Source organism: Paroedura picta, chromosome 8, assembly GCF_049243985.1.
Source record: "Paroedura picta isolate Pp20150507F chromosome 8, Ppicta_v3.0, whole genome shotgun sequence".
Classification (NCBI taxonomy): domain Eukaryota; kingdom Metazoa; phylum Chordata; class Lepidosauria; order Squamata; family Gekkonidae; genus Paroedura; species Paroedura picta.
In genome coordinates this window covers 44,371,861-44,395,842 of record NC_135376.1, presented here as the reverse complement: position 1 = coordinate 44,395,842, position 23,982 = coordinate 44,371,861, and the positions used below count along the sequence as shown (strand labels likewise).

At 43.6% G+C, this 23,982-nt stretch overlaps 1 protein-coding gene across 2 annotated transcripts in view; it reads right to left on the bottom strand.

Moving 5' to 3' along the window:
- The window catches only part of OGA (O-GlcNAcase), a 39,762-nt gene extending 17,997 nt beyond the window's left edge, over window positions 1-21,765 (bottom strand). Inside the window, exons 1-11 of one of the 2 annotated variants that reach the window (XM_077349480.1) lie at window positions 21,269-21,765; window positions 16,001-16,052; window positions 14,226-14,323; window positions 12,293-12,423; window positions 9,210-9,381; window positions 6,767-6,865; window positions 6,323-6,607; window positions 5,557-5,715; window positions 3,973-4,583; window positions 3,543-3,717; window positions 159-244 (exon numbers count right to left, since the gene is read on the bottom strand). In XM_077349480.1, coding sequence (XP_077205595.1) covers window positions 159-244; window positions 3,543-3,717; window positions 3,973-4,583; window positions 5,557-5,715; window positions 6,323-6,607; window positions 6,767-6,865; window positions 9,210-9,381; window positions 12,293-12,423; window positions 14,226-14,323; window positions 16,001-16,052; window positions 21,269-21,509 — 2,109 coding nt within the window. In that variant the 5' untranslated portion in view covers window positions 21,510-21,765. Of the gene's footprint in view, window positions 1-158; window positions 245-3,542; window positions 3,718-3,972; window positions 4,584-5,556; window positions 5,716-6,322; window positions 6,608-6,766; window positions 6,866-9,209; window positions 9,382-12,292; window positions 12,424-14,225; window positions 14,324-16,000; window positions 16,053-20,958; window positions 21,178-21,268 lie in introns of those variants that run through there. The other variant, XM_077349481.1, reaches the window with a different exon arrangement.
- Window positions 21,766-23,982: the final 2,217 nt, after the last annotated feature.

Below are 23,982 nucleotides of genomic sequence, written 5' to 3'. Positions count from 1 at the left end.
AAATGGGAGGAAAATTATTTTAAAACAAAGCTGTCAGGCCATTTGGGTTTTCGACCAGAAAGCCTTCGGCAGACCAAGCCTTCCAAGCCCTCTGATGTGCAATAAAAGATTTCTCAAACAAAGACAAATGTCATTCAGTTGTGAAGTCATATTGATACCTGGAACTCTCCTGCTAGACCACCTCTAAAGGCCCAGGGTTCTTGGTCTCCACTTAAGAACTGTGCTGAAGATTGACTACGACACCCTGTGGAGATCAGATCCAAGCGGAGAACGTTACGAGAAGGGGGATTGTCCTGAGACACTAAAATGTCCAACAAGCTAACACACACTTTGTGGGAAACTAACTGAGCTAGAATCCAAGGACTTACAGGGCTGTGATAATGTTGTACAGTTGGTAAAGGCTGCTAATGACTAGGTGCTCACACTCTTTATTAACAAAATGAATATAACATTAGATGATAGCCTTAAAGAGCAGATCATTCAATACTTTGACAAAGGCCTCATTACAGACAAGTGCATGAGATATACACAGAGGGGTGAGCTTGGTCTTGTTCGTTCTTTACTAAGAACATTTAGAAATTCTATAGCACAGCTTCACCATGAAAGAGAGGCTCAGTAACTAGCCATTATCACAGCCCCTCAAAAACACTTGGACCTGTCTGAAGTCACATTTTCATATTTTTTTTAATCTTGCCAGAAAACTAGGTTTGGAACTGGGTGCATGGGATAAAAGAGGCCAAACAAGCCTATTAAAAAAATCAGAGCTCACTTATACCCAATTTTGTGGCTTAGTTTATACAAATGACCACAGAATACAGAGACCACATTTTGTTATCAATGAAGGCAACAAGGGCCTCATTTGTGGTATTTTACTGGCCCCACCCTCAACCATGTCAGAAATGCTACAATTCCTGATTGCCACATAACCAGCCTTACTATGCCCCTCCACATATTTTTAAGTGGTATTATACAAACTTTAGCAACAGTGGCTTAGCTCTTAAGACAGTTCAGCTAGCCAGGCTGTAAAACTAATTAGCTTCCTATCTGAGAGGGGACAGGCAGGGGAGTTGCAGATGTGGGGATTAAGTAGCCTGCCTAGTCTTCTGATAAGATAAGCTGCGCAAGTTTGTTTCCTCTTGTGGACAGCGATCTACTTCCTGTTCAAGTAACAATCTCGGATCAGTACAGTCAACTGTGTCATGCTAGCCAGGTAGTCTCAAAGTGAACCAAGTTTGCATCAATTTACAGATGCTGGGCTTTAATGTAGCAAGATGACATGACCCCAAATGTGCTAACTTCAGTTCCAATCATTCCCACATCCAACTCTAGTTTTTATAGTATCCTTTCACTGGTAACTTGGAGTACTTCTCCTTTGAGACGACCCTAACTAGCACTCCAACTATTATACACTTTACAGAGCTGCATGAATGAAGAGCTGTATGAATGAAAATCAGAGTTAATGCCTGAGTCGCTGCGCAAATGTGACTTCAGCCCATGCCTACAACCCCTAATCTGAGCTGCCTCAGACAGAACCTTCCCATCTTAAATTTATTAATCACGAAACGCTGAAAGCATCTGGCGTGGTCCATCCAAAAGCAGTAGACACTTGTGCTGAAGATTCTCCCATCTGCACACATTGGGGAAGAAGACAGTAGAAGGCATTAGTAATCCATATTATTATTGTCCACACTAGTTATACAGACTGAATGCTAGCTGGATTGAAGGAGAGGGTAGGGAGATCAGCCTTCAGTGGACCACCAAAGACATGAGTAATGGTGTTAAACCAGGATTTTAGTGTTTGGTATGGGTTTATGCAAAGTTTACAGGTAAGCAAACGTGATGTTATGTAGCAATTTTTAATCCCATCCTTTGTCCAAGGAGTTCAAGGTGGCTTATATGGTTTTCCTTTCATCATATTACACTCATAACAACCCTCTGAGATACATGAGGCTGGAGAAAGATCCTAGGATCTTCATGGCGAAGTGTGGATTGGAATCTAAAACTCCAACACTGCAATCATTACACCAAACTGGCTTTCATTTTTATAAGACAATTTGGCTCAAGGCTTTTGTCTGCCTGATCTTGGACCCGGCTAGTTTGTCTTTGACTAAGAGCATCTGTTCCATTATCCATCTTAGGGATGACTCATGATAAAGTCAAATTGTGCCTTGGCCTTAGCAAGTAACATTAGGGTTATGTAACTTAAACTTTGGGTTAACGTTTATCTGCTTTCCATGTTTAGTTAGGTGCATATATTTCTGTTATACCTAACATAATATAGTTTGAGCATTTTGCCTGGTATTTCTATATATACCTTATCCTTTCTCTGTCTTGAAGCACTGCTATTCTTCCCTAAGCAGCTGGCAGTACAGTATTTAAATGAGCAGTTTGAGAGAAACTGCTGTTTATGGTCTCTAGAAATAAAAGGAATGTAGGCTCTGAAAGACCATTTCTGTAAAAGCAACATGTGGCCTGTTTCTCAGGGGATAGAAAGATCAACTCCAGCCATACCTATGTTACAGGGTCCAAGATAAATTGTACCTACTAAATTAAAACATGCTTGATATATGATAGGCCCTCAAATTTCTGCTAGAAACTTCTTTTGTTGAATAATATATGTGTGATATTGACATCTTGGTAACTAAGCCAAGATTCTTCATTTCAACATATATGACAATGTACAAGCTATCAGGATGTCAAATGATCCAGCTACTGTAGGCTGATCCAGTATGGTGCAGTAAGTTTATAAATTTTGACATTTGTGACCACTACAGAAAATGTGACAGAAAGCCAGTAGCATTGCTGCCTGCTGTGTGCATCAAAGCAAGTCCACAGCATATTCCTTTACAGTTGGATTGAAACCTGAAAGTGAAATGAGGTCACTAGAGGAACCCAGGCCATGCTGGTGCTATTCCCAAAAAAGAAGTCATTTAAAAAAAAGCTGCAGACAAAAAAATTTCTCAATTTCTATTTAGAGATAGCCAGTTTAGTATGAAAACCAGCTCCAGAGTCCTAGAAATTTCTTACCCTTGCCAAAAGTCAGGCATTTTGGAAACCACTTTTGCACCAGAATAGCCTTATGCTAAAGCTCGCATGCGCAGAGAAAAGGACTAGGAGGCTCGGCTCCCTCTTGGCCAAGCCCAATGAAAGATCACATCAGCAATTATTCTGTTGAAGATAGCAATCATGTTAATTGAGACAGAGCAAGCAGCAGATAGCTAAGGCATAGTCACATTTCATAGAGTCATCTCCAATTTTGTAACAGAGCCAGGGAATACTGTATGATAGTCCAGTGTGCATTCAGTCCAAGTAAACACTCACGTTTCAGCGATCACTTTTAAGGTATATTAGCCCAAAGGAAAAAAAATATAAAGATTAATTCATTAAGTAATTACTTATTGTAAATCTTATGTATTGTGAGGCATCAACAGTGACCCTCCAAAAAGACATTTACAAATATGACAGATTTTTTTCCTGTGGACTAATTTAAGACAATTATGTATGCTATACCTGCCACTATAATTGGTTCCTACAGAACATACCTAGCCACTGCACAAAAGATTTCACCATTGACATGATGCTCTTTATGTCCCAGACATATGAGTACATATCATAGAGGATTGTCCGGTTGGCACAGTTGGAAAGCCGAGTGAACATGCCCATCACCAAATTACACATCTCTTCAAATTTGGCAGCTCGAGCACGCCATTCTTCAATCTAACGAAAGAGACAAAGATCAACACAACACCCCAAACTTTATTTCATTGGCTAAGATCACACCTGTCTACTTTTCATACATAAAGATACCTTCCACCACAAAAGAAAGTGACCCCAAGTTTTTCTGTATGTATGATCTTAATTCCACACAGACTAGGATTTCCTACGAGGTTGCCAAATAGACTTCCAATGTTATTCTGTTTTAACCAGAAGCATGCAAACCTACAGAAGGAAAAAGACAAAGCAGTCACTCACCTTTTCTGAGTCCTTTCCTTTACAATTCACACTGACAACACTGCTATTTGCTCTGAGCCACTGGAACTCTCGTAACATTTGCGCCCCTTTGGGTCCATGCTCATATGGGAGGTAGAAGAGGTCTGCAAGTAACTGTAGATCTTCTAAAGTCACTGGTTCTACTGCATATAAAGGCTTCTCATGGGGACCAGGAACAAACTGTTCCTTGTTGGTTTGCTCATCTGTCTGCATGGGAGCAATATCACTACCACAATCATCCTGCATAGACATCTCTGGAGATTTTGATTCAGCTATGCTTTCTTTATCAGTATCCATTGGTTTTAATTCTTCTGACATTTTTGCTTCAGCGATATCAGTTAATATTTGACTGATGTTTTTGTCTGCATCCTCTTGCTTTTCTACCACCATATCCATCGGTTCATCATCCAACGGTTTCTTCTCTTCTTCCTCTTTGACCAGAGCTGGAGGCTCATTGCTCAGTGCAGCTCCTTGGCTCATTATGGGCTCTTGGTACACTGTGGTAACCACGGTGGTAGAATTTAAAGAGGATGGCACAACCAGAGGTACATCTACCACATTGGTTTTAGCTCCACTGTGGGCCACTTGCCTACCTGTGAGCACACAAAAAAATAACTTCAACTCTGAACATGCACTTATTTCATTTATTTTTCGTACATGTATAACATGCTTCATTAACTAGTATGTGCAAACATGATGGCAAAACTGACACTTGCATAACTAAACACTTTTAGTGAGAGTGACTGAATCCAGCAACCCATTTAGAAAAGGACTGAAGACACCCTCTCCCTCCAGTAATCTCTTCCACTCAGGAAAGTAGAGTTGAGGGAATTGCACAAAGTAACAGATGGTGGCTACAGTGAAGAAGGAACAAAATCACTTCCTCTTGCCTCTTCCATTCATGGAGCAATTTCACCACCTTACTTCTATAATTCACTGATCTGTATAGGTATGACAACCGATAGGTCCTATGATCTTGAGCACCAGCTACAGTGCCCAAGCATAAGTTTATGACAATGTCTAACCCCAACAGGTTCAACCCAAGAATACCCTGCATGACAAACCATTACACTGCAGCTTGTTTTAGGAAATTATACATCCCTCCCAAAAAGCATATTTTAAACTGAATGTTTTCTGTAAATTATGGTTCTCAAACATTATGGCAGCTCAACTACAACTGTACAAAATATTTTAGCATTTCCTTTTGAGAGTTTGGAGAAGCCTTGTTCAACTTTTTGACCATGGAAGAATCCCTGAAATATTTTTTAGGCTTCAAGAAATGCCAAAAGTGGGGACATGTCCCTTCAGAGAAGGGGGTGCAGACCCACAATGCAGGAGTCAGCTGAACAATTAAGCATTTATGGTTTCCATGGCGGGAAAAGAGATTAGGTCTGTAGAGCAACAGGGGAAGTGGGTTCCAGTGATGTCAGCAGCCATTCAGACTTCTGGGGAAGCTCTTGCATATTCCCAGGTTCCCCAAAACCCTGGTTGGGAATCCCTGAATTAGAGCATATTTTTTATTCACATTCATGCTTCATTTGTGAAAAAAGAACAAAGAAATCTTACTGCTGTATTGATGAGGTACTGCAAACTCCTGCAGCCATTCTGTTAGTGACAACTTCAAGGCCATCTGTGGGCTATAGAGAACGTCTGTTTCAATATCTTCATCACTCCCTTCATTCTCCAGTTTAATCTGGATTGAAACAGTACTGTCTTCTGTGTCCGCTATACAGAATTTTAAGAAAAAGGCATATTAATTGACAAATAAGGTTGAAGTGCCCAATGTACTTGAATTGAAAGTTGAAATTAGAGCACCTGCATTAAAAGCCAGTTTTTAAGATAAAGTAGTACATGGTAACACAATTTTACAATGAGATTATCGAAACTATTTTTGCAAATATTGGAATATTTAAAAATTCCAAACTCTATCCATTTCCCTGACATTCCTAAGTCGATGCATGGTACATTTGAGTTAATATTCAACTCCTTAAATTAAAAGCAATGCAGGGGATGAGAGCAGCTCATCTACTTCCTTGGACTCCTGCTTTTCCTTCATCCTTTTTTGTTCTAGAACTAACATTTTCTACCTGCCTACGTTGCAGATCTTTGCCATAAAACTTTGGGACTTCAGGCTTAGCAAAATTAATAAGGATATTTAGTTATTTTGCAACATTCTCCCCTATAAGCTGTAGATATGCAGATGACTCTATATGAACAGGGATTGAAACATATTTTTGGAAGAAAGTTATGTGGCAAAGTGAAACGAGAATTCAACTTCTGGAGGGGAGGCAGTTCCTAGTAGAGTAGCTATGTCTCATTCTGATCAACTTACTCATTACAACATCTTTCCTCACTCCATTCATGTTGGATTTATACCAGGTTGCAAGGGTGTGAATAGCAACAAAATTGGCTTCAAATTCACAGTTTGGATTAGTCAGGACACCCTTTAAACGTGGGATGAGTTCTGTTGATCGACCTTTATAAGGCCCAAGAAACAGTCTTTTCTGATCATAATCATTAGCATGAATGTTGTCCCAGATCACTGGAGCTCTGCGAATTATTTTTGAAACCTCTTCAATGGACTCTACTGGAATGTCTTTAGATACCACTTTGGGACCTAAAATACAATTGAAAAATAAAGATTTCAGAATGTGCCTGTAGAATATTCATATAGCAGTGTTATAAAATTTAGTGTAGTAAAACACTGTATAAAATTACTGAGCTAAATCAAGACTTAATCTTAATTCGATCTGAAAAAAACAACAACAACCATTACCTGTCCATAATACATCAATTCCCGGTAACAGCTTTTCTCCTACTGTTCGTAAATAAGGAGACTGAGCAACATTTGGATAGCAGAAAGTGCCACAATATTCTGGAACAGAGAAGAGTAAAGTAAGATGCTTGCATAACTTTAAAAAGTTGTAAAAAACCTTGAAACCCAAGAATCTTTTAACATGAGTAGGTTGCACTGCCAGATTATTGCAATTGCTCCTGTTGGTTTTGAGAACTTTATTTTAGAATAATCAACATATTTCACTAAAGCATGAATATAAAAATATCACAAACAGCTCTATAGAATTGGCCTTCCATAAGGATCCATCTTACTTCCTTGATCTGCCGTTGTTGTTGCAATTCTAAGTAGATTAGTTATATAAAAGACCACAATACAGTATAGTGCACATCATGAACAATGACATAGCACTGGATTACACAAAGTAAACAATGAAATAGAACTAGCATAAATCATCACATAAACAAGATTTCACAAATAAAGATAACAGGTTTTCACAATTAAATAACCAAGATCTAATAAACTGGAATTTCAGTTATAAGATTGAATTTTTGTTTGCTTCCATCTCTCATCCTCCAATATTTACCAGCGCTGTCTGGTCTTAGCAGTAGCAGGCATCCCCTCGCCTCTCCCTGTGCTGTAATGTTTGGTGGGACTCCAGGTTCCCCCTGAAGGCTAACATCCCTTGACTCATAGTGGTGCTATGATGATTGTAAGCCGTGACTTCTTTGGGTAGTGGTGCTATGAGATTCCCCCCAACTTGTCAGGCATCCCTTCTTCTCCAGGGGATCACAGGTGAGCTCTGTGTGGACTGTACTGTGAGATTTCAGAGCGTCTCCACTTCTCACCTGGAGGCTGGCACCCCAGCATTGCTGGGGTAGCCAGACACCAGAACCCTCCCCTGAAGCTCTGACATGCATCCCTTTTCTCCAGGGGAGGTGATGGGAACTGCTCTCTGTGTAAAGATGAGCTGCAATTCCTGCTTATTCCCATTATCTTCTGCCTGGATGGTGGCATCTGGATTCTAGACCTATGCGAGTGAGAGTATCTCCCCTCCCTGCTTTGGCAATTTTCAGGTTTCTGTCTTCTCAGTTGTCTCAGAGGTAATAATTTGAGTTAGAGGCTCCAAACATTCAATGTAGCTTCAGGAGCTTCTTCTCTGATGACCCCCCCCCCCCACCAAGTTTCAAGAAGATTGGACCTGAGGGCCAATTCTAGGGGATCCCAATCCACATTATATTCTATGAGAAGAAAAAATAGACTCTGCTCTGATCATACATTTTCACCATTGGACGTATTGGTCCATTACGTCCTATGGTGAGAATTCATGATCAGAACAGAGAGTCTATTTTTTCTCATCATCCTTAACACGCGCGCGGCGCCACAGGCGCCGCGGACTAAATAATTCGTTAAGCCCTTGGTGGGAGGGCTTTGTCCGTGATGAGGAAGGGGCCTGATTGGCCCCTTCCTCCGGACAGACGATCGGCCTGGCCAATTCCCACCCTGCTGACAAGGAAGCAACTGCGAGCCGCGCAGAGCGCCTCCGACGTGTCAGGCCGCCGTTAAGGGAGCCTCCAGCCGCCGCGCAGAGCACAGCTGCCGGGGGCTCCCTGCCCGGTGCCCTGACATGGCCGCCCACAAAGGGAACCCCTGGCAGCCGCGCAGAGCGCGGCTGCCGGGGGCTCCCTGCCCGACGGCCTGATGCGGCGAGAGGCGCAAAGCGCCTCTCACCGCATCAGGCCGACAAAGGGAGCCCCCGGCAGCCGCGCTCTGCACGACTGCCGGGGGCTCCCTGGTCTAGCGCCCGCTGTATTTAGCTTACAGCGGGCTTGATTACTAGTAGGATATAATGGAGGTAGGATGGGGCACCCTCTTTGGGAGCCCCTAGAATTGTACCCCCTGGTCCAATCTTTTTGAAACTTGAGGTGAATCAGAGAAGAGGCTCCGAAGCTACACCAAAAGTTTGGCACCTCCAACTCAACCCGTTCGCCCAGACCATGGAGATGAGGGAAACTTGAAAATTCCCATTAAAATCAATGGCACCAATGGAGGCATCCAAATTAATTTGGCCAAAGTCAGATCTGAATCATGTGATTGAGATGGCCCTTTAGCAGTCTGAACTGGGTTCCTCTGACCCTGAAACAGTCTGAGACCTGAAGACAGTCTTGACCCAGAAGAGGTGCTAGTGAACCTGCTATCCACAAAACAGGTATTGTACCACTAAAGGCACAGAAGTGGCTCCTTCCTGCTTTGCTATCAGTACACTGATGCTCTTTCATCCTGGAAGATAGGCAAAACATTCACTTTGTAGCATGGGGTGGGAAGAGAAGATGTAATCTGCTTGTTTTATGGTAAAACACTTTGAGCAATATGAAAAAACACTTTGAGCATATTTAATAGCTGAATTAGAACTTGTACTTCTTACCTGTGGGACAGAAAAGGAATGTTTGTGGCTCTCCCAGATACTGGTAGATTTCATTAGTGATTGAAATTTGAGCATGGGCAAAAGAGCTGAATACTTCTTTGTCTGCTGCACACATATTGTGATCAATATCATCAAACAATAGTGCAAAAGATCTGCAACCAAATTGAGAAACCTACCACAGAAAGGAAAAAAAGCCAGTGTAAGATAACCAAGGTAAAGATTAACACCCACCAAAGCCATAATTATCACAAAACTTTCCAAATACTGTTTGAGAATATTTCTGTTGAAGGACTCTTAACACACTACTCAGTATTCAACACAGAAACTAAAGAATACATCATAGTACCCCACAAAAGATAGATACTACCCGTTTTTATTTATTTATTTTCTGCTAGTCTGGGACAGAGGGCTGGTCTCTTGATACCCTCAAGATTATAACAGAGATTAAATGACCCATGTGGACAAAAAACCATGCAAGAAAGGAAACAGACCAGCAGGAAAGCTGGCAGACCATTGAAACAATAAATCATTGAACATTCTAGGCCCAGTGAAGAATGCCAACACAAAAGTCTTTTCTTTGGGGAAGATGAGAAAAAAATATTTTGTCATGTAACGGCATAAATCACAACAGCCCTTATTACAATGACCTTGCAGGGGTCTGTGGGGGGTGACATCCACATACCTAGCACTGGATTAAAGGATCCTCCAAATCAAAGACATCATTTAAGAAAATGTAAAAGCAGTAGCTGAAAAGGGAGGGGGGTCACACTATATGCATGTACAGAACACCCAATCAGTACAAGCTGGGAGGAAAAAAGCACAAGAATTATTGTGGGGATGCCCCTGTTCAAAAGGAACCCCACCTTGCTATCCTGCTGGTCCTCTCAATATGCCCAAGTTTATATAAGAGGAATAGCATCCTTGTTCTCTCTATATGCACCCTAGTAGCAAGTCATTACAAAAAGCAAGACAAAAATGATAGGGAGATTATGGCCCATCTTAGGTTCTCAAACCATGAGCTGCTCTATAGTGCCTAGTGCAGTACTTTAACCCACTTGACTTATGAGTATATTATTATTATTATTATCATCATCATCTTTTGATTTATTGCCCGCCACTCCCTTACAGCTCGTGGCGAGTTACAACATTTTAAAAACCCCAATAAAATCCATTAAAATCCCTCAACAATTACAATATAACATTATCGGTTAGCAAGCTAACCTGGCAAGATAGGCTAATCAACCTCCCCCTCCTACTACAAGCAGGTGGAGAGGGGATACTGATGGTACTAATCCCCAATCTCAATCCCAGGTCCCGGGTCCCCGGGGGGGGGGGGGGGGCATAGATGTTAGCCTCGGCCTCAACCGTAAACCTGGAGGAAGAGCTCCGTCTTGCAGGCCCTGCGGAATGATGGAAGATCTTGCAGGGCCCGCAGCTCTCCCGGGAGCTCATTCCACCAGGTAGGGGCCAGGACCGAAAAGGCCCTGGCCCTGGTCGAGGCCAGGTGTGCTTCCCTGGGGCCGGGAACGACCAGCAGATTTTCTCCCGCAGAACGTAAGGCTCTGCGGGGGGCATAGGGCGATAGACGGTCCCTCAGGTATGTGGGTCCCAACTCGCGTAAAGCCTTGAAGGTTAAAACCAAAACCTTGAACCGGATCCGGGCAGCAATTGGCAACCAGTGCAGCTGCCTCAGCACTGGCTGAATGTGGGCCCTCCAAGGTGTACCAGTGAGGACCCTGGCAGCTGCGTTTTGCACTAGCTGGAGTTTCCGGACCAAGGACAAGGGAAGGCCCACGTAGAGCGAGTTACAGAAATCTATTCTGGAGGTGACCGTTGCATGGATCACTGTGGCTAGGTGTTCGGGGGACAGGTAGGGCGCTAGTAGTCGGGCCTGGCGAAGCTGGAAAAATGCCTGGCCCGTTACTCTTTTGACCTGCGCCTCCAAGGTCAGGGAGGCGTCAATGAACACACCCAAATTCCTGGCCTGGGACGCAATGGTAAGGTGCGTCCCTCCCAGGGTGGGTAAACGCGCTTCCTGTTCCCGCCCCCTACGTCCCAACCACAGGACCTCCGTCTTGGAGGGGTTGAGTTTCAAATGACTCTGCTCGAACCATTCTGTCACCGCTTCCAAACATCTGGCAAATGGTTCCGGGGGAGAGTCCGGGCGGCCGTCCATGAGGAGATAGAGCTGGGTGTCATCAGCGTACTGGTGGCAACCCAGCCCAAAACTCCGCACCAGCTGGGCCAGAGGGCGCATAAAGACGTTGAACAATGTGGGAGAGAGGACCGCGCCCTGTGGGACTCCACAAGGAAGTCTGTAGGGGCGCGAGAGCTCATCTCCCACTGCTACCCTCTGGGTCCGGTCCTGGAGAAAGGAGCGAATCCAGCGTAAAGCTGTGCCCCGTATCCCCGTTTCGGCGAGGCGGTGGACCAGTAGTTCGTGGTCCACGGTGTCAAAAGCGGCCGACAGGTCCAGAAGAACCAGCACCGCCTCTATCCAGCTGGCGACGGAGGTCACATATAGTCACATATTTGAGCTTATTATATTGTAAAACTATCATTTACTTTATTATCTGCTTATATATTGCCAGTAAACAACTAGAGCTGGAGGGTGATATGGAATAGCACACCCTCCCACAGTGCTGCATTATAGAAAATGAGAGTAAAGTGGGGGCAGGGCAGTTATGAGATAAAGGAAAATTGGCAGATTAAAGGAGGAAGTAACATGGGGAAAAAAGAAGCTCCATCTAGTGTTTCTTGTACTCAGCAGCCCTCTATAAAACCCTGTCATGGCTATAGGTGGCTGCAAATTTTGCTGTGTGCCAAAAGGAACTGCTATGGAAATCTGTGTGGGTGCTATGGACCCCACAGATGACTGTTACTGAACGTGTTAGTCTTAATAGAAATTATTAGTGTATTGTCAAGTTATGGATAAGGACTGCACAATTTGTTGAAGCGAAAAAAGCAGTAGCAATGTGGCCATCCAGGCCTTTGACATACATAAAGTAAGGTAATGATTATGACTATCTGCCATCAAAATGCTCGATATATGTAAGGAAGAGTTGCAAAATAATAAACAATACCTGGTCCAGCTTGCGTTTCAGTGTGGACACTTCTTTGGGGTTTGAGAAGGTGATATCAAGTCCAGGAGATATGGCATAAATAAACTCTATCCCATACTCTTGAGCAGCTGCTATCAGAGTCATGAGCTGTTCTAAAAATCAAAGCCAACAATATTAGCCACAGTCAACAATGGACAAGTTAACCATTTCCTCAGTTAAAATACATTCATTCTCTTAATTTGTAGTCCACACATTTTAAGTAAAGGCGGCATATGATTTACATCACAAATCTCATTAGAACAAGAACTGTGCAGGATGCGCATAGACAGAAGAACCCTTATAGATAATTGAATTATAGAGGATTGCCACTGACTTTAGTTCTAAAGACAGCACAACTAAAACACTAGCATGGGACCTAGTGTAATTTTCATACAAAGGATGACCAATGGTGCACTGCAAGCTTCTCTCTGCAAAAGATTTAAATAGGTATTCCTGAAATGCAAATTATTATCAAATGTCTGAAGATACAGGCTAATAGGGATTTCAAATTACAACTTGACTAGGGAAGAGAATAAATTGCTCTTTGAGCAATTTGGACAGATTCAACTTGCTTTCAATGCAAATTAGGCCTCTAAAGATTACAAAATATTACTCATGCTTAGCCCATCCCCAAGATATCTTTCAATACCCCTGCATGAATGACTGAGCGGGTACATTAAGTTTTGCCACCAAAGATGTCTAATTTGGTTTATGTGGACAGTCACTGTACCTGTGCTATTATGTATAGACTGAGATTCTGTAGTTTGCCTATTTACAGTTATTTATACCATATCCTGCATACCCACAGCTTGAGTCATCTGGAATCAAAGGTTAATTGACCTTTGATTTACAGTTGCCTACCCAAAATGAAAAAAGCTTTTTGGATACAGTTTATGGGCAGTTTAAGACCATTACATAAACCATGGTTCTATTCTTATATTTCCCTAAAAGCCAGCCTCACTGACCTTAACATGGCTGCAACTTAACATCATCCTATCCATGCTCAATGGAGCTTACTCTCAGGTAAGCGTACACCAAAATGCAGTCTGGCTGCAATCCTATCCACACTTACCTGTGAGTAAGCACTACTGAAAACAGTGGGACTTTTTCCAATTGAACATGTAAAGGAATGAGCTACACATGCCAGTTTAAACAAAAAGTGCAATATGCACACCTTGGGCCTGTTGAGAGAAGGGAAGATTGCTTGTTTGAAATTAAGCCCAGATATTAGCACTAAATAGTTTCTCATTTTTAGTTTTGTGTGTTTGTTTTGGAGCTACCTAATCTCAGAACTGCTATTTACACACTATTAAGGATAGAAGATGTCTCTATAAAAAATTAACTCTTATTCCACATATGCAGGCAAACAAACTAAAATATTCTGTATGCTGGAAATTTACAGATATTTGCAAGGCTGAATCCAATATTATCTTCACTGGTATTTTTGCCAGTCATTAGTTCTAAACTACTTTGAAGTCATGATGAGAAGTGTTTGCCAACTGATGCAGAGATGCTCCAGTTAACACAAAAATAAATAAATAAATAAAAAGGAGGAATTTGCACATAAGCTGACCATGGTTTTAAGGTAGGCAGAGAGCTCCAAGAACACAGATGCTACAGAACTGAGCAATCACCCTGCTTTGGAAAAAACAAAAGCCCTATGGGCTATTTATAATTTCTTTCTCTGTGGCATTAAGGAGATGGGCATATACTGTAGTACTACTTTTTTCGCAGCCTTAGGGACAAAATCATGTTATCAGATTGTTTCAAGACTTTCATCTCTAGAAGTATCAAGTACTGCATCCTTATGAGCAAGCAGTAAAAAGTACAATTCAGTCTTGTTTACACTTCAATTCCTCATACAAATTTAACATTTACTGAACAACTTCTTTGCAAATAAAATAAAACTAGTTACCAGCTTCCTCTACAGAGTACATTTCTCGCCAAAACATCCTGTGCTTGTAATCATCTTTTGGAGCATACAGGTATGTATTTAATCCCCATTTCTGCAATCTACAAAACAAACACAAAACATCATGCCACAAGGAGAATACTTTGTACATCAACATTTATAGGGTTTCTTTGAATTCCCATACCTTTGATAGCCAGGTTGAATGGCAGCATGTTAGAGTACTTTGTTCTGAACAGCAGCTCCCATGCCCTTATTCTACTTCAAAACAGACAATGGACTTAGGACATCAACATTTCCACACCTGAACAGTAATATATCTATGGAGTACAGTGACAGACTGATAATTTAAAAAAGCAATCCACCAGTGTGTTTTCTGGTACCACATTTAACAAACCCTTCCATACACTTTCCTTATCCTCTTTCACATTCTCTTTTTGGGAGGCCTTCTTTGCCCTGAGATATACTCCCTCATTTTCTCCTCTTTACATTATTTTCACATTCTTTAATTCCCCCTTTCACCACCCACAGTCTGTCCTTCACCCCTGACTCATAGGTGCTCCAGGTAATAGCAAGTTAGAGCCATGACACTGGTGATAGAAAAGCTGCTTTCCATAAAGCCCAGACAAAAGTGCAACTTAAAGCTGAACATGCTGGAAATCACAGCAAGGCTTCTGTTATCTCTTCATGAGGGACATCTGTTTCCTTGTAAATACTTTACCATGCCATCTGCTCAGGTCTGCTCAAGTATCACATTTGCCTTATAAAGTCTAAGATTAATTTTGTTACTGCTCTATAGTGATATAACTTCTGTGACATCTACTACTGTTTTTCTCAAACTTCAAAAAATGTTCACAAGTGTATCAAGACTATGGACCCCCAATTTCGAAAGCTAAGTATAGCAAACCTGTAAAAATATTACTATAAAGATATTAATTTTCATGAAATCCATGTCTTAGAGCAGGCTGAACATCTTCTCCAAGCTGTTGACCTTCCTCTTTCCCCTCCCCTTTCAAAATGGGGCATATCTAACCACTCATTCAGATAAGGTAGCACATCCCATGGTGCAGGACACCTTGTGTTGGTGGGATAAACCTTGCACTAATGGAATTTACTGAATAGTGGTAGAATACAACCCAGTGCATATGGGTTCAGCCACAGAGCTGGCTCTGGAAACAGACATATTTTTGAACATGTTGCACATGCATGCAAAACATGGGGGCAGGAGAGAGGAGAGAATAATGACTGCTAAAAACTTTCACCACAAAATTATAGGGTTTCTTTGAATTCCCATACTAAATTCACTTTGTATCAGGGGAAGGTAACCTTTGATAGCCAGGTTGAATGGCAGCATGTTAGAGTACTTTGTTCTGAACAGCAGCTCCCATGTTATTCTACTTCAAAACAGACAATGGACTTAGGACAGGCTCAGGTCACATATCAGATATGCAAGTGCAGGCTGGAAGCCAGCCTGACCCTGAGGAGAGCTTCTGTCCTGTGTAGCAACAATTGTTTAGGATTATAATTTGAAGTATGCCAATTCTGAGAGGAATGTGTGTGAGATCTTCTACTGGAGTGTTCATGCTTGGTAAAACTGCCACGTATGCGTGTTTGCAGCCCCACTGGGCGCAAACGAGCATGCGCAGACATGCCACGCATGTGTGTTTGCACATAGGCTGCCGCACATTCACAGCGCCCGGATCGCCCCCCCCCCCAGTCCGCAACCCCAAAAAGGTTTCAGACCACTGTTGTAGACCACCACAACATGTTATGGCACGTACCTTCTAAACAGCTCCTTCCTCTGTTCCATAACCCAAGGCCTTCCATAAAATCCTGTGGAAAACAAGTTTGGAATGCTCAGCTTTCATGTGACAAAGTTCTTAAGCATAACAAAGTGTTCTACAATATAGCTTGCTAAATTTTAGAATACAAGCCTGGAATATATTTTAATTTTATGGAAAAACATAATTGAATCTATTCACAGTTACTGTATTTTAAACAAACCAAGAAGTATTTGAGTGATGTACTGTGTAACATTGAAACAAAGGCCCAGCTACAGTAAATCAATTTTCATTCTATGATTTTTTTAAGCAAGTTAGAGACAATGAGAACTGAACAGTTGAAAAACTAGTAGGACAAGCCATTTGTCTGCAGTTGTATTTAACAAGCCTACCACACGGAGGCAGGCCTAAATATTTCCCCACTCCCACTTTTTACAGGGTGCCTGAAGCATCACACATAACTCATTGAGATAATTTGAGAGATTAACAGCTTTCTCTGACTGGTTTCTTTTATTCCGCAAGCAATCCTGAGGCACATTTTTTTTCTATGAAGTTTTTAAAACTTCCTTCAATACTAGGAACTAGAAGAAAGAAGATGCTGGAAGCAGTGGCTTATAACAGCCAGTAGCAAAAATGGACGCAAGATTTAGGTCCACAGAAAGCTACAACAAGATTTGGAGTTGTCTATGTAGGTCCTAGATGAAGTATAAAATTAAGGTCTTGTGTGCTTGATGAATCTCCAACAAACATATGCAAGTAAGGAACAGGTTGTAGTGTTACTGTGGTGGTAAGACAGTTCCACATCAAGGAATTGTGACAGGAGTGTATATTAAATCTTCAAAATAACGGTTATCCAAAATGTTTTGTAGCAACTAATCCAAGCAAGTCATTGCAGCAGTCTTCAATTAAACAATGGCTCCAAGATACAACCTGACTAAAAGGTAGTCTCGCATAAGCATTTATACCCCCACATCTCACCATCTGGGGACTTATTGGAGTTTAGAAAATGTGTGGGGAGGTGAAGCATAAAATATTGATGATTCAACATCCTGAATCAATACTGATTTCTAGTATTGTTCATTTAGACAAGTCATGTTTTCTACCGGCAGGATGCAAAGTCCTGATTTTAGTGCCTATTCTACAGTCCTCCTCACATCATCCATCTTTTATAAGATGCTTACTCTTTTGTACAGCTTTTATAAGATGCTTACTCTTTTGTACAGCTAAGATACCAGGTTACTGAAAAACATGTGAAAAAACAGCGCAGGAAACTAAAATTTCTTCATTCAAATTGCAGAACCATAAGACAAAAACTTTGAAACCCTGTCCTTGAGAAATTTAAGCCATTATTAATACAGAGTAGAAAACTATACAATTTGAAGCCAAAAGAAAAGGCAGCCAACCATCTTGCTTCTGGGATTCTGAAAACAAAGGAACTATGGTAAGAAACTAGCCATCTATTTTTATCAGTGCCCCCCCTCTTGCTTAACAATATACATTTGGCCACTCTGATTATTGAAAACGAGCCTATCAGCAAGCAACCAGTCCAGTATGATTTCCTGCTCCAATTCTCCAGTTTGACCATCCAGGCTGTGGCACAACTTGCTTAGTGGTATCTGGTTCCTACTCCCATCTTTAAACCGCCCGTGGCGCCGCGGGCGCCACGGACTATATAAAACGCTAAGGGGTTCTAGGGCGGGATGTGTCCGTGATGAGGAAGGGTCCAAATTGGACCCTTCCTCTGGACAGACAATCGGAGGGACCAATTGGCAGGCGCGCAGCGCCTGCCGATTGATCCCTCCGATTCCCAGTCCCAGCAACCGCGAGCCGCGCGGCTCACGGTTGCTCCTTGCCGGCGGCCTGATGCGTCGGGAGGCACGAAGCGCCTGCCGCCGCATCAGGCCACTGGCAACGGAGTCCAACCTGCCTTTCCGCAGCTGCACCCCCCAGCTCCAGCAGCAGCGGCGGCGTCCCCCAAGGCAGCCAACGGTCGAAGAAAAGCAGCAGGAAAGCGTCGGGGGAGGGGCTGGTCAGCAGGCGCCTCTCCGAGGCCGCGTCTCCTCCGTGCTGCCTGACCTCCTCGCCCACGCTCCTCCACCTCCACCCACGGCGCGGCGAGAAGCCGCCTGCAACGGAGTTTGAACTGCCTTCCCGCAGCCGGACCCCCGAGCCCCAGCAGCAGCAGCGCTGTCCCCCGAGCCAGCCAACAGCCGAAGAAAAGCCTCGGGGAGGGGGCTGGGCAGCAGGCGCATGCGCAGCCCTGCCTATGAAGAACAGTGAGGAGCGGCGTTCAATTGCTCTCAGCCGGGTCAAAGTGGAAGGTGCGAGGAGCGCTTGAGGCGGGTTGGGGAGGGCCGAGGCTGCTGTGCGACGAGCGCGCAGGGCGCCCTCCGGCCTGCCTGGGACAGCCCTCTGGTTTCCGCCCTCGCCCGGCGAGCCCTGTTTGCCTTCGGGCCGGGTGGGGAAGGTCTCCGGGGAAGGGGCGGAGGCGAGCCGCTGCGCTCCTCCTCCTCCTCCTCCCGGGGTACGGCAAGACGAGGCGGAAAGGCTCTGCTGGGGCGTGGTTGCTGGCCTCGAAGCCCAAGCAGGAAGCCGGGGCGGGGTGTTGCTTTCGCGGCCTGCGGCTTTCACGCCTTTCTTCCCCCCTAGCGGTTCTTTCTCAGCTTGGGAGGGAGGAGCACGGAGCCACATTTCAGGGGGGCCTCTGGGAGAGGGCGTGGGTGCGTGGGAGCGTGTCCCTTACCCTTCCCCCTTCTCCCCTTTCAAAGCCCATTTTTATAAATGGGCTTTGAAACTAGTCATCTATATTAGGGGTAGGTGACTTATAGCATATGCACTGAATAGTGGAACACTAGACCATTTCACTCATCACACAGGGTCAGAGCCAAACCACTCTTAAGCAATAAAACAAGACACGGAGCACAGCTTATGCCCATCAACTGCCAGATCCATGTGGTCACCAGCTGGATCCAAAGAGTATTCCAGAGGCATTGGTAGTATTTACTGAGGTATGTTTACAGACCACACAAGTTCACCCCTTACTCCCTAATTTTGTTTGCTACTGTATTAACATCCTCCTAGGTAGACCCTATACTTTTAAATTAGTCCAAAATATTTCTCCTTCAAATAACTTTTTAAATTATATTATAGGTAGTAGTAGAGGGGGAGTTGGTGGTTTACAATCGCCTTCCATTCCTCTCCTCACAACAGACACCCTGTGAAGTAGGTGGGACTGAGAGAGCTCTGAGAGAACTATGACTGATCTAACGTCACCCAGCTGGCTTCCTGTGGAGTGGGAAATCAAAACCGGTTCTGCAGATTAGAGTCCACTGCTCTTAACCATGATACTGCACTACCTTGAAAATAATTGCATTTACTTATATGAATCTCCTAACTTAACCTCCACTATGATTTTGATCCTGCCACACCAAATTCCTTAAATATTATGTAAGTGGTGAGTACAGGCTGCCTTTCTGATCATTCAACTGAATGTTTATCCAGTGTCTTGCCAGCCTTTGTTGCATTGTGGATATTCAGAGATATAACACTTTTAAAAGCAATATACATAATTTTCAGAACAAATCTTAAAAGTGCCAATACCATCTTTCTGGAAACACTTCACAGAAAATACAAGCATCCACTTTAAAGAAAAACTTATCTTGTCCAATGGCTGCACAGAAATGCCAACAACTGGCAGCATATGAAGTAGCTTTGCATTTAGCTACTTAAGCTATTAGTACTATATCAAACTATCAATTTTCCTCACACGTTTATCCCCTTAGTAACAAAGAGTTTGTGCATGCTAAAGTGTGTGCCTGCATTACTGTCAACCCGGCTTTTGTACAAGAACCAATACAATTAGCATAAGGTATGCACTCAGTCATTATTGCTTATTACAAATGATTAGAAACAGAATAAAAGTTATTCCGCAAATAACACACATAAACTGACTGATAAAGAAACCTGACTTTGCTACTACTCATTGCATGTGCTAGTTTAGTTTCTCAAACCAATGTTCCACAAACCAGTATAATTATCAAAGTCACAACTGCAAAACACTTCACACAAGCACACTGGAAAGAAGCCTCCTCTCCCACATTCAGACCTTAACAAGACTTCTTGGGCAGCAGGCACATACTTAATAGGCCCTCAGAATAGTATAACAGCACCCCTGATAAAGCTAATCATGTATGGGTTTGTCACTCATGATTTTTCACAAATATATGCCTTCCCAAGTCCTGTGACAGGTGAGAACCAAAAAGGTTAGGGATAAAATAAATTTTAGACAAATATAAGCTGTTTATTATAGGAGCTCAAATGTTCAAAAACATAAATGAATGTCTATTTGGCACACAAAACATCTAAGTGCCTACACCAGTGATGCCAAATAATACACAGGTAACAACTTATATAGGTGTACCAAAACAATATAAAGTTGCAGTGCAGATAATATTAATTACTACTCTGGAGGATCACAGATTTAGAAAGTACACCTATGAATAATACTTTGGATTTCTAGATGTGTTAATGATTCCATATCATGGACAAAACTGGGCAGGAAATATCTCGCAAGACCGAGTTTGAATCCAGCTGCACCTTAAAGACCAACAAAGTGTTATTTAAGATATAAGCTGTCATGTGTAAGCATATACTTCTTCAGTCAGAAATAAAAGACTGTAAGTTACCAAAAAAAACAAAAGACAGCTTAACCCTATATTTATTCTACATACCTGGAACAACAGCATCTCCACACAAGCATATAATATAACAAAAGCAATGGGTATAGGTCACTTCTGATGGAAAGAAGCAACATTTATCTTATACTATCCTACTGAAGTCAATAAAAGGTGATAACCTGTTGCCAACCATCTTCTTTTACAAAGGAGAGTTAGCTGCAGTCCCACAGAATGATAGGGTTATGCTAAAAAAAAATATGTCTTCAACACTCACAGACTGACCTCATGGCTGTGTTAATTCACGCACAACAAATTGTTATCATTTCAGACCCCAATATCCTTGCAAGGGGAAGTTAGATACGTAGAAAGCTTAAAAGCAGGCCCATGGGACATACTCAGTGACTACCAAGGAGCATCTTCCCTATTGAACAAGACAGCATCAGTCTCCATGTTCCACCGCCTGGGAGGAGTCTGCCCGTACACAAAGCGGGGTGAAAGAACGAGGGAGGAGGAGGAGGGAAACGAGCAGAAGCCGCTCTGTCGCTCTCCTCCGTCCCGGTCTTTCCCCGCCCCCCACCCCCGGCTCCTTTACCTTCCACGACGCCACAAAGGAACCGCCGCGCCCCTCGATGGCCCGCCGCTGCGGCGCCGCTCTCGGGATCCGCCTCCGGGCCCGCCGGGTCTGGCCTGGCGGGGGGCACCTCGAGCGGGGGGGCGGCGGCGGCGGCGGCAGGTGTGGGGCTCGACCCGGGAGTGCCCGGCGCCTCCGCCCGCGGCTCCTCCGCCTGCACCATCCCAGTCAGGGCCGCAGCAGGACTCCCTCCCGCCGCCATTGCCCCTCCGCCACTCTAACCGTAACAGGCTGCGCTTGCGCGGGGAAAACCAGCCCCAGCCGGTCCGAGCCAGCACCAACCGCCCTGCCCGCAGGCCGGGGTCGCCAGTCCCGATCCCACCCGGCGCCCCCCCCTCGCCACGCGCCAGCCGAAGACCCCCGGGCAGGCTACGGAGCGAGCAGCTAAGCCGCCGACCCAGGGGCTTCAGGGGACGAACTGCGGGGCCGAAAAAAGGGAGGGGGAAGGGAAATTTAAAAACCTCTCCACTACGCAGGCGCCAGAAGCTGAGCAGTTCTAAACTGCGCATGTCCTGCGGGGGTCGGAGGGAGAGGGACGTAGAGATACGCAGGCGCAAAATTCACACTGCGCGTGCGGGAAACGAGTGGCCTCGGACCGCATGTTTATGCGCGTGCGCAGTTTTTGCGCAGGTTTCTGAGACGACTACTGCGCAGGCGATGAGGGAAATAAACAAGGCGGAGGATGCCACGGCGCAAGCGCTGAAATTCGGTAAAGGAAGTCGCCTTAGTATTGCGCATGCGTAAGAGGACTTTTTCCGCCGCGTTGCATTTTTGGTTCTTTGCAAGAGAGAAAGTAGGAGGCGCTGTTTCCTAAAGTTCCTTGCCACACCTCTGAGTCCGTTGCTCAGCATCACTAAGAGCCCTTGAATGCTCTCGCCGAACTGGAGGATGAGCTCTGTACGTTCCTAAGGTATTTCTAGGCTGAGAGATGGGGCAGCTGCCTTTCAGGGTGGCCAAACTGTGGCTCTCTAGAAGTCCATGCTGGCAGGGGCTCATGGGAATTGTAGTCCATGGACATCTGGAAAGCTACCCTGGACGGGACAGCTTGTCGCACCATTCACCATGGAGAGTGAGGAGTTAGGACCCACTGGGCCAGTGCAATGACCTGGGATCTTGCACTGGTGAGGAGTGCCAGGTCCACGACTTTGTCTACTGTACCAGATGTTTGTGAACACCCCTTGCTTCATTGGAAGATGAAGAGTTAACAGCTATGGCAAAGTATGTGGCTTAAAATATCTGAATAGTTAACTGCATTATGGATTTAGGATTACAAACTGTTGGTTTAGAAAATGCTCCCTCCCTTTAGAAAGTGCAGTGTGGACATCCAAAGTGCAATCTAGTGGAGGAGCCAGAGTAGACTTAAGTGCATTATGAGTGAAGCCAGGGTAATCTACAATTTTACTAAATTATTGAGGTCCCAGTACAAAGCACGGTTTCACTAAAAAGGTTAAGAAAACACTGGTTAGCCCAGTATGAGAAGGGATGCCAATTCTCAACTGGTTATTGCTTATTTGCATATAAAATAATTCTTTGATACTATCCAATGGCAATCTGTTTAGTTCAATGGGAAATCCAGCTTCTTTTGAATACAAAATATGTAAGGGTTGTATTACCAGGCCAAAATAGCAATTTAGGACTAGGCTTACTGACATTTTAGTGTCTCTGTGAACACTGTGAAATGTAAAAATTAAACAAGTTAAACTTTTATCAGTTACCTTATCTCCACATCCCCAAAAACACCCCATTTAATTACTGAGTCAGGTTGCTGTCAAAGGCACTGGAGCAAGATGAATAAAAGTAAAAGGCAACCTCATTTTTAGCAAAATGTCTATATTTACACTGGCCACAATTCATGACAAATGGTTCCCGTTCTTGGCAAATGCAGGGCTCTTTAAAATTCAACATTGTTATTATCTGGTTTCTCTATTTTTTTTATACTCTGCAGTCTGCAGGACAAAGATTGAAGCTCCTGAATAATGTTGCTTTTCCATTTTTTGGTCACCAGAGGGCAATGTGTTTATAGATTACAATTCCTTTGCATCCTTTACAAGCGTTCTTTACAACATCCTTCCTACCTTTTGACTTGAATAAAAGGATTCCAAGATGTTCCATCTCCATTCTTGTCTGATGAAGGGCCCTTTGATTCTTGAAAGCTTATGCCCTGAAACTCTTGTTGGTCTCTAGATCAACATGGCTACCTTCAGGGGGGGGGGCAGGGAATGTGTCCTTTGAGTGTTTAGAGTACAAAAGTAGAAGAAAAGGAACAGGCAATATAGCTAAGATTTCCCCACTCTCAAACTCCTATATTATTACTGAATTCCAGGAAGCTACAAGCATGACTATAGCAGGGCAATTAAGCTGTGATTTTCAAGCATGAATATCATGCAGGCTCTTCAGTGTAAAATATATCACCCTCACACACACACAGCATTCTATATTTTTAAGAGCTAGAGGTATTGTACTACATTTTTCACTACCCGAAGGAGTCTCAAAGCAGCTTAGAGTCTCCTTCCCTTCCTCTCCCTACAACAGATACCCTGTGAGGTAGGTGAGGTTAAAAGAGCTCTGAAAGAACTGTGACTGGTCCAAGGTCACCCAGCTGGTTGCATGTGAAGGAGAGGGGAATCAAACCCAGTTCTCCATATTAGAGGCTACAGTTCTTAAACACTGCACAA